This window comes from Aplidium turbinatum, chromosome 3, assembly GCF_918807975.1.
Source record: "Aplidium turbinatum chromosome 3, kaAplTurb1.1, whole genome shotgun sequence".
NCBI lineage: Eukaryota > Metazoa > Chordata > Ascidiacea > Aplousobranchia > Polyclinidae > Aplidium > Aplidium turbinatum.
Window position 1 is genome coordinate 26,419,478 of NC_137474.1, and position 16,356 is coordinate 26,435,833.

The 16,356-nt window shown below is 41.0% G+C and overlaps 1 protein-coding gene across 2 annotated transcripts in view; it reads left to right on the forward strand.

The window, feature by feature from the left end:
* The window catches only part of LOC145767259 (serine/threonine-protein kinase MRCK alpha-like), a 112,229-nt gene extending 99,138 nt beyond the window's left edge, over nucleotides 1–13,091 (forward strand). For both annotated transcript variants that reach the window (XM_082579050.1, XM_082579051.1), the window contains 3 exons: nucleotides 10,019–10,128; nucleotides 10,225–10,337; nucleotides 11,594–13,091. In XM_082579050.1, coding sequence (XP_082435176.1) covers nucleotides 10,019–10,128; nucleotides 10,225–10,337; nucleotides 11,594–11,685 — 315 coding nt within the window. In that variant the 3' untranslated portion in view covers nucleotides 11,686–13,091. The remainder of the gene's footprint in view (nucleotides 1–10,018; nucleotides 10,129–10,224; nucleotides 10,338–11,593) is intronic.
* Nucleotides 13,092–16,356: the final 3,265 nt, after the last annotated feature.

Here is a 16,356-nt window from a genome sequence, read left to right on the forward strand (position 1 = left end):
TTGCATCATTTACATCAGTCGATGTTTGAGACTTCACGATCATCTCCCACAGGGATGCGGCAAAGTTGCTGCTCGTGCGAACGGCGGTGGAGCATGTTGTGTGGCCTCACTTGATTGTGTGATGGAGTGGAACGTGTGCGGCCAATTCAAACAAATAACGAGTTGGCGTTGGAGTGTTGGCAACACTGGCTCTTTCACAAAAAAAACCTCCACCAGATGGAAAGTTCTGTAGCGCCTCCGCCCTCCATCTTCCAACAGTCACCCCGGTCTCATTTTGACGGCATACCCAAAACGTTAGACAACTAAGATTTGCATTTCTTTGAAAAACTTCATTTTTGACTCTGCATATCCCTGTTGATGCATAATGAGACTAGGTGGTCATCCCTGTGGATTGAGGTGGGACTCCCTGTGTTGATGTTGTCATTCAGAAGCTAATACCCCCCAGTTCAGTCAAACTTACAGATGTTCACATGGCTAGTAGCATGAGGCAAACCATGCAACGCCGGTTACGATCTATTAGGTTTGCTGCTTTTTTAGTTAAATATATTTCAATAAGATACTTCTTGTTGTAACGTGAACATAATTAGTCCAATCATACATACATTGGCGCAGTGCACACGTGGCATCACTTCCTTTTCTGGCACAAGACCTTAATTAGTTATTGTAATTCGTACAGCTAAAATTTATAGTATTGCCTTTTAAACTAATCGTGAAAGGCATGAATGTAGATGGAAACTTGATTTCAAAAACAGAATGAGCCAGTTGAGACAAAACCGAATTTAGATGATAATGTCGTCGGATACTCTGAGCTTGTAGAAGCCCTAGCTTAAGATTGTAGCAACTTGATAAAACTGAATCAAAGGGCAATCTAGCTAAAGCATGTGTTTCATGAAGAATAATTTAAGGGAGTTCTAGAATTATTCTAGAACTCCCATGTTTTTAGCTTTCAAAGCCAGCTTTACTGACATCCTCTCCTATCGAGCATGCATGCTTCACTTCGTGATGTTAGCATGTCAAACAGCATGTGCTTGTCGTTTTACACTTGGACTACTACAATGTGGGTTGTGTGGAGGAATGTTGTATTAGCTTGTATGTCTTTTGGTGGGCTGAGACCAATCGCATTTCTTGCAGCATCCCTCCACACCACTTAGTGATCGGCAGCATACAATCTGTGGTTTGCAAAAACCACCATCAGAGTTTTGTTTTGTGTGTCAGATTCATCTTATATCTTGGCATGAATGTTATTGGTTCATATCTCTCTTTTTCCTTCCAACGGACATGCCTTTGTGGGTGTTGGTTATTAACAGCCGCGTATATTTCTTAAACTATCTGCGGCTTGAATATTAACACCTTCAAGGGTCTGTAATATCGTTGTGAGGTGACTGCGAGTGCAGGGCCTGCTCGGATCGTTTGCTTATTATGAAAGTGATTAAGGGAGAAGATCTTGTGGAGATGCGAAGCAATTCAGCTCATCGGAAACGACGAAGCACTCTTAAGCTTCAAAACCATGTAGCCTTGCACACTGCACAGGTTTATGTTCTTGCACACATTTTTAAACATTTTAACCTCAACCAATTTCAGAGGTCAGCCTATTTTTACTAAATGGTCACTCAAAGATACAACTAAACTAACTAGATGATTTTTTGGATTCTGAATCTGAACTGTTTTTTCTACCCTACCACGTCAGGTTTTCAAGATATCTGCACTTTAATATATTACGTTTTTAGTAGCCTAATTTTTATCAATCAAGCGAAGCTTTGTTTCGTATCATTTTCAAAATACCTTCATTTCATAGGTTTGCAATACTTCTCGCGTACTGTAGCAATGTTTTTAAACAAAAACTAATTGTGAAATCCGCATTGCACAATCTTTTATTAGTCAAACAACATTATGATGTTTACATCTTAAAAACTTGATGTGCTAAATAGAAGGTTTAGAACGTTTTTGAAATCAGCGTCAAACATCAAAGCCATCTCTGATCACAATTTGCGAATACATGACACATCCTGACCAAACATTTCCAAGTGCATTGTTGCCGGCTCATGTTGTTGGCAAATGCAGTTACCCGTTTGAAAACACGTTCTTCAAGATCTTTGTGGATTTGTCGCGGTGTGCACCATCCGCTATTCGCCCTGGATAGCCGGCATAAGTTTCATTAGAATCTACTGTGTGCTTTCTCAAATTTAATAGACATGAGACAATTGCGGACACATATCACGAGTCACACCGGTCATTTCATCTTATTATAGTAACCTCTCAGTCTCTACTAGGGTGCGGCTGATGCCCTGACCTGAAGCAAAACACCCTAACTTTTTTTTGTAGGTGAACCTTGGTACAAAAACAATATTTATGAAGTTTAAGACCAATCTATTAATGTTTAGGAGGTCCAGATTTGAACTGAAAATTAAGAAATTGGCTGCTTAATCGGGTAGTTTCACAATGCTACATAGTCCTTCATTTATCATGGTAAATTCTGTATTTAAGGTCATCTAGGCTCCACAGTTGCAATGTTTGACACAGTATTATTATGTTCCATACTATTTTTTAACAAGTAGGGTCAATTAAATGTCGAATATTTCTACTGGTGAAATGATATTGAAAATTCTTGAAGGACTTTAACGAACGGCTTCTCAAATAACTCTAATTTCGAACACAATTTATATCAGCACCAATTCTCATCTACTTGTATTCAATTACTTCAAATCTCAATCAACAATAATTTCTGCACCTATTACCAGTCCACAACTCGTAACACAACTCTCATAATCAACTCATAATAATAGTTCATCAATTTACACCACTATTTATAGAAGATTGTTCGGTCTAGTAACTTCGAGAAGGTTACGTAATGTTACATCGTAAGGACTCATTGTTCTGTCACGTTGCACTAAACGTAAAAAAGCAAGTTTAAAGAAGCTTCTAGATCTGCACGTAGCAGTAGAATGATCTAGAAAACACGTTACATAATAAAGATTTCGCAATCACAGATCTACTGGTAAACATCCTTATGACGTCATAACAAACAACATTTGGCAATCGTGGAAAACAAAAGAACATTCCAGGTTTGTTCTGAATGAATGTTCTGGAAATATATTACATAATAGAGATCTCGCAATCAAAGGTTATTACAGGACAATGACCGAAAATAACCTATAGCATAAGAATTTTACAATGAAAACAGCACGTTCGATCAAGATACAAAGCAGCCGGTCGCGAGACCACGCACATTGATTGTGACAACTACCTTCAAAATGACTTACCACTATTTAGCTCAGTCAAATACCTCAATTTCAGTCTAGTAAGTGCAGATCATTTCTAAGGCATTGTTCTCAGGTTCAGAATAAGGTTAAATGTAAGGAGTCGTTACAGAGCACTTCTATATCAATACAAGGCTCTTAACCATGTTAATTGTGACAACTTAGGAATGGTGAATTACCTTAGAGTTAGACATTTAGTATGCTATGTGGTAACATTTTTAGTATGCTATGTGGAAACATTCATAGAATCGTATTTATCAATTGCAGATCAGGATCAATCTGTGTAGTTTGTATTCAGTTGGTAGGCTATTTAATCGAAAAAAAAATTGCTCTATGTCTTCTCATGCACAACATGACCCTCGGTATGTTCTACTCGTTACGGTTCCCACAAAAGCAGATCAAGATATCAAACGTAGCAAGTTACCAACCTACAAGCAAGTGATTTTTAAATTAATTTAAACAAGGTTATCCCTATGGCGAGTGGAAACACCACCAGAAGAAACAATCTCTGGAGACTTCACTCCAGAGGAATTCGCCACCGCCCTCCGCCTAGTGAAACCACACAAGTCTCCAGGGCCCGATAAGATCTGCCCTGAGCTTGTGCTCCATGCTGGCCATGCCCTAAAGTCCTGGTTACGTAGATTCCTCTCTTCCTGCCTGCACCACCTCACAATCCCAAAAATCTGGAGAAGAGCTTTAGTAGTTGCGATCCCTAAGCCTCACAAGCCACCAGAGGACCCAAGGAGTTATCGTCCGATATCCCTCCTCTGTGTTCCTTTCAAGATCCTCGAAAGACTGATCTATGCCCGCGTCAACCCAATCATCGACCCGCTCCTTCCAAAAGAGCAAGCTGGGTTTCGGCGCGGAAAATCCACTGTAGATCAGGTCACACTGTTGACCCAAGACATCGAGGACTGCTTTGAGGCAAAAAAGAAGGCCGGCGCTGTCTTTCTGGATCTCACAGCTGCCTGCGATACCGTATGGCATCGCGGCCTTGCTTACAAGCTGCTTCGCCTGCTTCCTGACCGACATGTGGTCCATATGATTATGGAACTTGTCGGGAGTCGAGGCTTCGCCCTCACCACCGGCGGCCCATGGCGAAGCAGACTGAGACGCTTGAAAAACGGCGTCCCACAGGGATCGGTCCTGGCTCCACTTCTTTTTAACATCTACACCCACGACCTGCCAACCACGGTCTCCGCAAAATACGCTTATGCGGACGATCTGGCAATTCTCCACTCCACAAAGTCGTGGGAAAATCTAGAAGACACCTTGAGCCAGGACATGCAAACCATCTCAGCTTATCTCCAGAACTGGCGACTGAAACTCAGCGAAACCAAAACTGTGGCGGCAGCTTTCCACCTACACAATCGGGAAGCTGATCGTGAGCTACATGTCCACAACAACGGAAAACCTCTGTCCTTCTGCCCCGAGCCAAGGTACCTTGGGGTGACACTAGACAGATCGCTCACATACCGCCACCATTTGGTGTCACTGCGCAAGAAACTGACATCTCGCGCTGCATTACTGAAGCGCCTGGCAGGCTCTAGCTGGGGGGCGAGGGCTGACACTTTGCGAATAGCAGCCTTAGCCCTTGTCTACTCTTCAGCAGAGTACTGTGCACCTGTGTGGTGCCGCAGTGCTCACCGCCACAACATCGACACTGCCATAAACAGCGCCCTGCGCACAGTGACCGGATGCCTGCGTCCCACACCATTGGACAATCTCCCCATTCTCGCTGGCATCCAACCTGCTGAGCTTCGTCGCGAAGAAGCCACTCTGTCCCTCGGTCGACGGGCACTGGAGCCTAATCATCTTCTCCATCACAAGATCTCTGCCTTCCCAAACGGGCACCCCCGCCGACTGAAATCAAGACACCCATTCGTGCCAGCCGCTCGGCTTCTGATCAACGAAGCTGATGAACAAGACATCTCTGCGGCTACTTGGGCGGACCATAAATGGAATTCTGAATGGAGGTCAAGCACCACCAGACTCCATTCATTCATCCCCGACGCCGACACACGCCCAATCGGCCTGACACTACAGAGACAGGCGTGGGTGCGCCTCAACCGTCTCCGTACGGGCGTCGGCCTTTTCCGCTCAACCATGCACCAATGGGGAATGGCTTCTTCCTCCTCCTGTGAATGTGGTGCCGAGGAACAGACCGCAGACCACATCATCAATGACTGTACCATCTTCAAGCCACCTAACGGAGTGGAAGGTCTGCGCGTCATGGATGATGAAACTAAAGACTGGCTGCTCTCTAGCAGCCTTCCAGTGTAGTCCGGGAACATCGTGAATCTGGGGTGGTAAAAGGATAGACCCTCGGCCCCAGAAGCTCAGACGACGACGATCAGGAAGGCAGGTCATTACAGTACAGTTGGGCAAGTTTTTACGTTTTACTTGTAAGCTAACATTTCTACAGTTGCAAAGCAAAAAATATCAGAAAAAATAATTTATTTTTACAGGCAAGAATTTCAAATGAAAATTAAGAGAGATAAAGGCAAACCACTAAAAAATAAACAGGAATTTCAGAAAAAGCTTAGCGAAACCTTTCCTTTCTGGCCACGCAATGTAATGGAAAAAAAAAAGCAATGAAGAAGACATGCTATTCCTTATCAGTATACAAGGCAACCGGGAAGCAAGTATGGCTGGAAAAGATAAAGTGTTAGAAGCAAAAGTTAAAAAGATCAGTACCAAGCGACAACAACAAGATAGACGAGTAGCAAAGGAGGAGGCCCGAGTTAATGACATAAATAATGCTATTGATTTGGAAGCTGAGGATGACGTGGACAACGAGCCATGCACATCTTCAATGATTTGTGAGATAGAGGAAAAATGCTCTCATGAAAAAAGATCAAAAACAGGAACAGCCATCTTCATTCTTCATGACATAATGAAATCTCCAGGATTAGTCTCTGCAGCAATCAGAAGCAGCATTACACCAATTGCCTTATCTCTTACTCTCCATTCTATGGTTCAAGCCTGTTCTAGTGTTCTGGAGATGCTTCGGAGCTAAATCTGCATCCATCTCAGTCACACAGATACAGAGTTGAAACAGCGCAACATATTTCAGAAAAAATTCTTGGTCACCACTTGCTGTTGGTGCTTTACATTGGGATGGAAAACTTCTGGAGACTTTAACCAGCAAGTAAAAGCCAGATGAAAGGCTCCGAGTTTTGATATCTGGCATCGATGGCATTAAATTGTTGGGTGTTCCAATAATCGCAACCCATTCAACAGAAACAGCTGGAGCACTTGTGTCCAAAGCTACTATGCAGTTGCCTAAAGATTGGCATTGCAAAGATCTTGTTACATCTCTTGTTTTTGACACAACAAGCTGTAATACAGGGCATAAAACTTGTGCTTGTATAGTGTATACAACTTCAAGAAGATAGCCTATAGGTCGCCCCTTACTTTAGGCTGCGTGTAGGCACAATGTGGGTGAAGTAATTCGTTTTAAGGTGAAAACCTGTGGTGAAATGATATGTAATTATGTATCATAAAGTACTAAAACACAAATGTTAGAATGTCACTTCGTAATATCTAAATTTTAACTCAAAAGCAACAAAGGAGTGCTTATATTAAATTTATTATGGCTAAAGACTACACAGCGCTGTGGTAAATGGCATTAAAAGTATAAGAAGTGTCAGTTATGGTATGTTCTGAACAGGGTATTCATTCAAAGACTTTGCAATCCGAAGATACCATTTTTGCAAAGAATGCTCCACAGATTTTGCCTAAACTTAGAAAGTTTGCCATAATTCTGCAAAAATTTCAGAAATTCCGTTGCACGAAGTATGCAAAATTACCCCTAAATTGACACACTGGTTCTAAGTGAAACCTAAGTTGCTGTTCACAGCATAAAAACTATAATTTGCAATGATTTACAAAAATTAGCTGGTATCACATGAACATAGTGAATGGAATAATTTCCCGGCAACAGCACTTCAGCAATCGGAAAAACTTCACTCTGCCAATCTCGGTAACCGGCCCTGCGTCAAGAGCCTTTACAAGTATGCGAAACTACCAGGAATAACCAATCAAGGCTTTGTCAGTCCGAGGATAAAGATTCAAAACTAACCAACATAAAAAATCACTCAAATTTTTTAAACATAAATCACTCAATTCAATGTCAAAATTGAAATTTGGCAAAATCGATAATCCTATAAAAGTTTGATTGCAATCTGGACCCCCTAGACCTTATTCAATTTTGCTGAAATTTCACATTTTAGCTTTGTACACCAAGCCTCACTTCCAAAAAAAAAGTTAGGGTTGCTACGATCATGTTTTAAATTTTACGGGGCATCAGCCGCACCCTACTTTCTACCCAAATTTTATCTTATTGGTTGACAAACAATCTACTGCAATTAGTGATTATATTGCTAAATTTCTTTTGGAAAATGCCCCAAATCCTGTCCTGATCTCTGATGACAAATAGATTGTAGATTTAGAACAGCGATGTTAACAATGGAAAGCACGAGCGTTTATCATCGAACCAAAAATGTGACGTCGCACCCGTATTAGGGTGGGTCGAAATCTGGACTTTTTCTTCGATTTCATTGCTGCATACTTTCTTTTTTGCGAATAGTCTTAAAGCGACATTCCTGAAAGTTTGAGCTTGATCGGACATCGTCTTAATTTCCAAAAATCGCGGTTTATAAAGAGACTTGAAGCGATTTTTTCGAGGCTTGAAAATGCATTGTTTTTAATAGGGAGTTGTTTTCACAAGATTTGAAAACGTCATAACTGACTCAATTCTTATTGTAAAAAGAGGATTTATGCGTCAACAGATTCAATATAATTAGGAGAATCCAATTCATTGTGTACTGACTCCGAAAAATGATAACGTCATCAATGACGTCATTAAACAGAAATTTGCAAATAGCGATAAAACTGATCATCCTACATGATTCATCTCTAAGTTATATGATAATGAATTGATGTACTTTCCAAACATAAATATCATGCTGGTACTTGATGGCGTCACCTACATTATTAAATTACATTTCAGTATGATGGCTTCTGGAAAATATTGCGTGTTTGCGATAGATAATGGGTAGTTAACAATTAGTTATGATTCGCTTGATGTTAAATAACAATATTGCTCTTTAAAGATTTGTTCCACACTGCCTTTCCGGGTGTGCAAAATAGACATTCTTTTTAACATATTTCATCGCAATGTCTCGAATTTTACCAGGCAAAAGTGAACAGCACTGCAATGATTTGAGGATATGCTTTGGTCCGTCTTTGTACAATGGTTCACATTTTATATCGAACAAACATGGGGCATATTGAATGACTACATGGGCAACAATTATTTTCAAGTTTTCTGCAATATCACTTGGCAATTTGTGATCACTGATGCATAGTTTGCAGCAACATGAAGCGAAAGTTAGCCACCACGAATGATTTAACGGACCAATCTTTGCGTACATTAGTTTAGATGAAACATAGCCATTCCTAATGGCATTGGTAATCTCGTACAGATACCTTTGGTCAGTCGATAGATCTTTTACTATGTGCTCCGCTAGCAAACGATTTCCTGGCCACATCTTCACAGGCACAAAAGAAGGGTTGACTTCTTCAAATTCAACTCTACTTAGAAGCTTCCCTATTGGCCCTTTAAGTGATCTGTCACCACTGGTAGCGGTAGGTCCATCTAATGTAGCGAAGACGTGTCGAAAGGGTAGCTCATTGGTGTGCAACATAACTTACATATAAACCAACTCACACGATGACCAAGGCGTTGTTCCAGTCCAGTTATCACACCTGATTTAAACCCACTGTTTACATTTTACGGAATCACACCCAACTACTTTGACACAATGCACCATATTATATTTTTTGATACAATCCATGGGAGCATTTGTAATATCTTCAGCTGTTCCTGATATTGGACTGACAGCAGTTAAATACTGATTTCCAGGTTTCTGAACAACACTGTAGTGTTCTTCACGAACAAAAATCTTTCCACCTGTTCTTGATGCTATCTTAACAGTTTCATCTTAATAATGTAAGTGGCGTCATCAATTACGCCATCAAGTACCAGCATGACGTTTATGTTTGGAAAGTACATCAATTCATTATCATATAACTTAGAGATGAAGCATGTAAGATGATCAGTTTTATCGCTATTTGCAAATTGCTGTTTAATGGCGTCATTGATGACGTCATCATTTTTCGGAGTCAGTACACAATGAATTGGATTCTCCTAATTATATTGAATCTGTTGACGCATAAATCCTCTTTTTACAATAAGAATTGAGTCAGTTATGACGTTTTCAAATCTTGTGAAAACAACTCCCTATTAAAAACAATGCATTTTCAAGCCTCGAAAAAATCGCTTCAAGTCTCTTTATAAACCGCGATTTTTGGAAATTAAGACGATGTCCGATCAAGCTCAAACTTTTCAGGAATGTCGTTTTATGACTATTCGCAAGAAAGAAAGTTTGCAGCAATGAAATCGTAGAAAAAGTCCAAATTTCGACCCACCCTAACCCGTATATTATGCACATGACCATTGGCTGTTGTCAGCTGTACACTGTCCCAGGGTTGCTACCTGATAAATTGCAACACGATCGCTTATTTGCGTTCATTGGTACCGGTGCTCCAATCCGGTTCTTGCTGCCCCTGCCATGAATGCGTTAGGGCTGCCTACCATGTTGACGTACCGTATAAGCCTGCTCATAGCCTTGTTGACAATCCAACAGTGGTGGCAATGCTTATGCAGGTTGGCGCTAAACTTTCTCCTCTTCCAGGATACCAGCGGATCCCGTCATCTAGTGAGGGGAAGTCACAGCTTCCAGCATGAGGTCAGAGCGACGTCAAGTGCTGCGTCTTCGCTACATCAACACGCGTCATCTCTCAAGTAAGTCCTCTCATGTGTAGACGACCCGTCCGTCACTGGTTGTAATATCACCCCCACTACATCGGCGCTGACATGATTGCTACATCACAACGACAGGTCAGCACGTTTCGAGAGCTCCCAGCATTCATCAGTCACATCTTCAGAGCAACGTCTCCAGCAGACTCCAGCAGACTTTGACCGAGAGGATTCCGACTCCAGGATATCGACAGGTGGGTTACAAGAGGCCAGGACGCTTAGGAGCAGCAAATCGTTTTTGACGACTGTTTGAAGTTCGTGTGGTTGAAAGTTTAACTGTGGACGTTTTGTCTAAAGTCTAAACCTAAATAAGTACTGTTTACTCTTGGACTAGGGTAGCCTCTTTGCTAGCTCCTGGCTGTTTCGCATGCATGCAGACTGCAGAGGCACTACTGACGCAGGCTCGGCCAGCGAGATTGAATTGGTCGATATTTCGCTTGTAGTTGAATTGTTGTTTTACCCGTAAATTACCCGATCCACTGGTCGCTAATGGATGGATGGTAGTTTTGGAAAGGTGGTGTGTGAATCGACGTTTTCTCGATCTTATCACTACAATTAATTATTTACCGACTGAGTTATTGGGCTAATTGAAAGTAGGAAAAATCAAGCAAACTCAGATTGTTATCTTGCTTTGCGACCAATGGTACGAAGTTCGCGAATGTAAGAATTTGCGTAGACATTTTTGGTTTAAAAGTTTAGTTGTGTCTGCTACAGCCAGAGTTGTAGTGGGTATCAACCCGGGTGAGCTGCGTTTTTTTTTTTTTATCAGAAACCCGTTTCAATTTTAAAAAGCGTGGCTAGATAAACAAAATTGATGTTGCCAGATGAGTGATTCTGCTCCAATTTGAGAAACTGTGCAAGAAAAAAACTTATGGCAACACCTGTGACGGAACAGAACTTTTAAAAGTGTTATTTTCAACAACTAATCAAATAAATACTGCAAAGTTTGCAACTGGTGTTCATCAGGGTTGTTATCTTTTCTCGCATCAGTTTTTGCAGCAACTATTTGCTAGAAAAGAAAAAACTAATCAAATTCTTGTTACATTTAACAGGCTTAGCAATCAACAACTCCCTGCATAGGAGCATGATTTTTTACATGATTGCATAAATAATAATTAATAGTCAACTTATTCTTAAACTAGTAAACAAATTTGGCAAAAAAATATTTTTTTTTGCTGTTTTTACGTGATAAGATAAATTTTTCTCTCACAAAACCGTTTTTTATCAATAAGCCCGTTTTTGCCCATAAAAACTCGGGCGGGCTGGGTTTTATTTAAAAAAACGTTTTTTTACAACCCTGGCTACAGCCCAAACCACCATGGCCGAAAAACAAACATTGCGGGCTCCTTAGTAATGATTGTTGGATGAAACATTACTTCAGTAATATCCTATTATGATGTCAGTGAAACTTCACGGCGACCTGCATCTAACTTCTTTATCGCTCTTACAGCATCGAATAAAAGCTCCGACTTCAGTTCTCCACCGAGTCCTGGTTTCCATGGAAACCTCAACATGGATATTGATTCGTGGGACTTCGCTTGATTCTCTATTCCACCTGCACTTACAATACGCAATTGATAAAAATAGGCTAACCCAAGTACATCTCCCACCAGCAGCAAGACCTCCCGCCAATTTACCTCTCGATGCAAACCGAGTTCGTTTGGTAATTGATTGATGATTCATTGAAGAATGGTCAAGATAACGCCATCGAGTGGTGGCCGGGAAATAATTTTGAAAAAGGTCGAGATTCTTGCTCGCTTCCTCCCCTGGCCGTCAGTGGCAGCGGGCAATCCCATGGCGACCTCTTGTCAGCCTCATTCGATGTTTAAACGTGGAGTGTAAAGTTTTCTTATTTGAAGTATATAATTGACTTGTTGCTACTTCGTATGTTTGACAAAGGCGTGCCGACGCCAACGAACTAAAATTTCAAGCTTTTATCGTTGCACCTTCGCTTTTCCTGTCACTCTGCTTAAGATTTCTGTTTATCAGCAGTTAGTCAGCAGTTACCTACCGCTACTTGAGTGCGTGATGCCACATCCCAGAGCTTAATAACCCACATAGCACCACGTACCCGGCACCCGAGTTGGACCACATGAAGTTGGTCAGATTGCGATCGTGACGCATTGATCCCGATGACTTCCTGTTCGATCACAAACATCCCTCTTCTCGCTTTATGTCGTTAACTTCGTCAGCAGGAATTTATCATAGGTCCCCTGTTTTTCTACAAAGTTATATGAAATAGTCTGTTGCACCTTGTATGTAGTTTGCAAAAAGTTCACAACAATCAGTCTCGTCTTCCACGCTTGATAGGATCCCTAGGTGGCCGAGGAAAGTTTTTGCTGATCGTGTTGCTTGGCAACCGTGCATCTCTGCTTTGATTGGAAGGTACTTCTCACGTAACTTGCGCAACTCATGGCTGAGCACTTGAGCAGTCACTAATGATCCGTGCACGGCAGGGTTGCTCAAACTAACCGATCATGTTTCTATGATGGCGTCCTCACCCGGTTGAATTGTGTATTTTGCCATTATTAGTTTTCGCTATAGCGATTTGGACACTGTTGTTGCCGACCCCCGCATGCTGTTTATTTGCACCACAGAACAATTCTCATTCTGGACTTGAAAGTAGTTTCATAATTGATTTGAACTCAAAAATAGCTAAAGTTATATCATATTTGATCACTGATACAAACCGAGTATTTTTATGTTCCATAGCAGTTGCCAAAGTCTGTACATTGTTACCATCTATGTTGTGCGTACAGCTTTTGCTCTCCGGTACCAAACTACCCAGGCCAGTGCCTACTTTGTTACGTAGATACACGTAGGTTCGTGCGTACGTCACCATTGCTGTGTTGTAGCATTTAATTTCACGCAAATAACTTGGCTGTTTTATTGGTGCGTCTTTGCGTCAGTTCTTATTTTGGACGAAATATACGTTTTACCCGTCAACCTTGCAAGGGACTATTGGTTACATAGGAAACACGTTAGAGAGCATTGGAATGACGTAGTGTGTCTGTAACATGTACCATGATCAGAAAGCCTACATGTCCTCCCAAACCGTAAGCAACTGGAAAAGTCAGCCAACACTACAGGATGGCCATTGGCGTTGCCAACCTTGTTTTGCTATCGTGATATTTTTGGTAAGCTTATGGATTTTTACCTACATTCTTTGTGTACAGTTAGGCCATAGCCGTAGAAGAGTAAAACATTTTTGGTGTCCGACGTTTTTTTCGTAAACAGTTGTTCGTAAAACAATTGTTCGTAAACAATTGTTCGTAAAATTAATTCTTCGTAACACAATTCTTCGTAAAGCATTTCTTCGTGCATGCAATTGACCGTAATACTAATTGTTCGTAAAACAGTTACAATTCTTTAATTAGGGTGGCGTATATGCTAGAGATGTGCTAGATGTGACGTGCTGTAGACGAGCAAACAGAGTGTAGAGTCTCTGATTCAGAATGGCAGCGAAAAAGGAAAGCCAAAACTTTTGTATGGTCGCCAGCTTTATTACAAAGATTATAGTGCACTTAACCTACAAGGGCAAGAAACTACTTACGGTGGCAAGAAACTACTACAAGGGCAAGAAACTACTACTACAAGGGCAAGAAACTACAAGAAACTACTTGGAAATTTGAGCATTTTCAAAGGAAATGTCCTGCACGAGTAACAACAGGGGCGCCGAAACAGTTTTTGACTGGGGGGGGGGCAGGATTATGAAAAAGGGCACTTTTGTTGCTGAAAGGCCAATTTTTTTAAAACTTTTAAGATAACATATTGCGATAATGCTCATCTATCAGCTCAGTATCGAGTAATGATACAAGTGTTCGGTATACAAAGAAGGACATCATGCTATGTTATAATGATGTAACCTACTGTGTTGCAAAATTTGTGCTGTGAATATTATTTTGAGCATAATTTTTTTGTTGGCCTGTGTTATAATTAGGCTAAAAGCGAATAGCAGAAATTGTTATATTGCAAAATGTGCAGTAGCTTACAATACTTTAAAAGGGGACCATTGCCCCCCTGTCCCTCCATGATGCCCCCCGCTTCCGGCGCCCCTGAGTAACAACTGAAAAATTGTTCACAAACAATTGACCTATCACATGTTTGCGAACAATTCACTATACGAAGAAATGAATTACGAAGAATTGTTTTACAAAGAATTAATTTTACGAACACTTCACCTATAACCACATTTTTTGGGGTAGCAGGGCGAACAAAATTTGCCCAATTTTTATCTTTGCATATATATTTCAAACACACAAAATTACTCGCAATCCCTGAGGTAGTGCATTTAATAACTCTACAGGCATCAACTTGGCCCTGTACGAAAACACAGGCAACAAAACGTACAACAGCAAAACAAGGCTAAAGTAACTAACGTACTTTCATAGACCTGTCTGTGTCCCAACTAAATAAACGATCAAATTGAAACACTCTTGTGTGGCACAAAAAATATATATGTTAAGCCTAGCTGGATTCAACTGTTCCAGACGATTGTTCGCCTGATCAAACGTCATGTAGAAACCGTTCGGGTCTACTGAATATTACGTCATGGAAATTCCTAAAACATGAGCCAAAATTGCACCACCGATCGTAAGACCTGTCAAACCTGTTGAAACCGGTTTAAACATGAAATATTGCGTCACACGAACTGCTCTCGTGCCTTTGAGTTATCACAAATTTTTCTGATTCATTCTCGAAGTTGTTTGTTGGAAGTCGGTCGCACATTTAACTGGTTTATTTGGTGCTTGCTAGCTGGACAAATTCTCCGTCTTTTATCCAAGTAATCTGTATCGTAGTGACAGTTTTTAGAGGTGCAAGGCGTTGCATTTCGATTTCGATAGCCGCGGGCTAATTTTACAGGAATACACTTTAAGAATAGACGTTTCAAGGAGTGTTTCCTTTCGGTCACTATATGCAGACAAACGGATTCGGGAACTTTATGTTACAATTTTCCCACGAAGAGATTATGGTTTACCGCTGTGACCATAAAAAATAAAAGACGAGTTCTTGTCAGTTGGTAGGTCAAGAAGAAATTAAAGCAAAAAAAATAAAAGACGAGTTCTTGTCAGTTGGTAGGTCAAGAAGAAATTAAAGCAAGAAAAATAAACGACGATTTTTGTTAGCTGGTGGGCCAAGAAGCACTTGAAGGCATAAAAATAAACGACGTGTTTGTTGTCAGCTAGTGCAGAAGAACTAATTACAAGTACAAGAAATAATAAAAGAAGATTTGTTGGTTGGTAGTCTACACTCTTACAGAAGCAAAGAAAAGTAAAGACATTTCTTCTCAGTATGGTACTGAAGAAAAATAACTTTGACATTCATTGGCAAGAAAGAAGATTAAAAGACAATCCATCTGTGCTTGTAGATTCAAGTGGAAGAATCCAAGCAAGTTTTGTGGACTTTATGACTTCATACTCGTACAGCTACGGTATCGTGCATTTAAATTCTTTTTTGTATTTTTACTGTCTTTGCAGTTAAGTTTTTTATAACTACTGTAGCCTAATAATTTTGTGTGTTTGTGTAACTTAATTTTTTTAATTGTTAAATTTAGCCCCAACATTTAATATGTCTACACTCGGTGGCGACAAGGACTCGACCGCCGTAGACTCGACTGAGTTTAAGCCTGATGATGTTCTTTGCGGTCGGGCAGGCCATTCTGGGGAGGGACCCATTAACGATGAGGCTAAGTCAGTTCGAGAGGCCCGGCATCTTAGACGGGATATTTTGACTCAAATTGGGGAACTTTCTGTAGCCCTAGGTTCTTTGAGTGATAAGCAGGAACTGTTAATTTTTCGATCTAACTTATCTAATTTAGAAGAGGAATTACTGCATTTCCATGCTCTTTTGACTAAAATCTTTAACTCTGCAATCTTGGCAGAACTTCGTGATAGGGTAGATCCCGAATTTAACTCGTTAAAAAATAACTTTGAACAAAAAGAAAGTGAGTTCTCAGATATGTTGGATGCTGACATACATCCTGAGGATAGCGCCTCAAATGTAAGCACTAGGATGTCTAGGACTTCGTCTCGGATAGTGGCACAAATTAACCTACAGCTAAGACGAGAGGAGCTCCAGATCCAAGCTGAGGCCGAAGCAAGAGCTGCTGAGGCCATCGCGAGAGCTGAGGCTGCTGCGAGAGCTGCAGAGGCCGCCGCGAGAGCTGAGGCCGAAGCGAGAGCAGCTGAGGCCGCCGCGAAAGCCGAAGCGAGA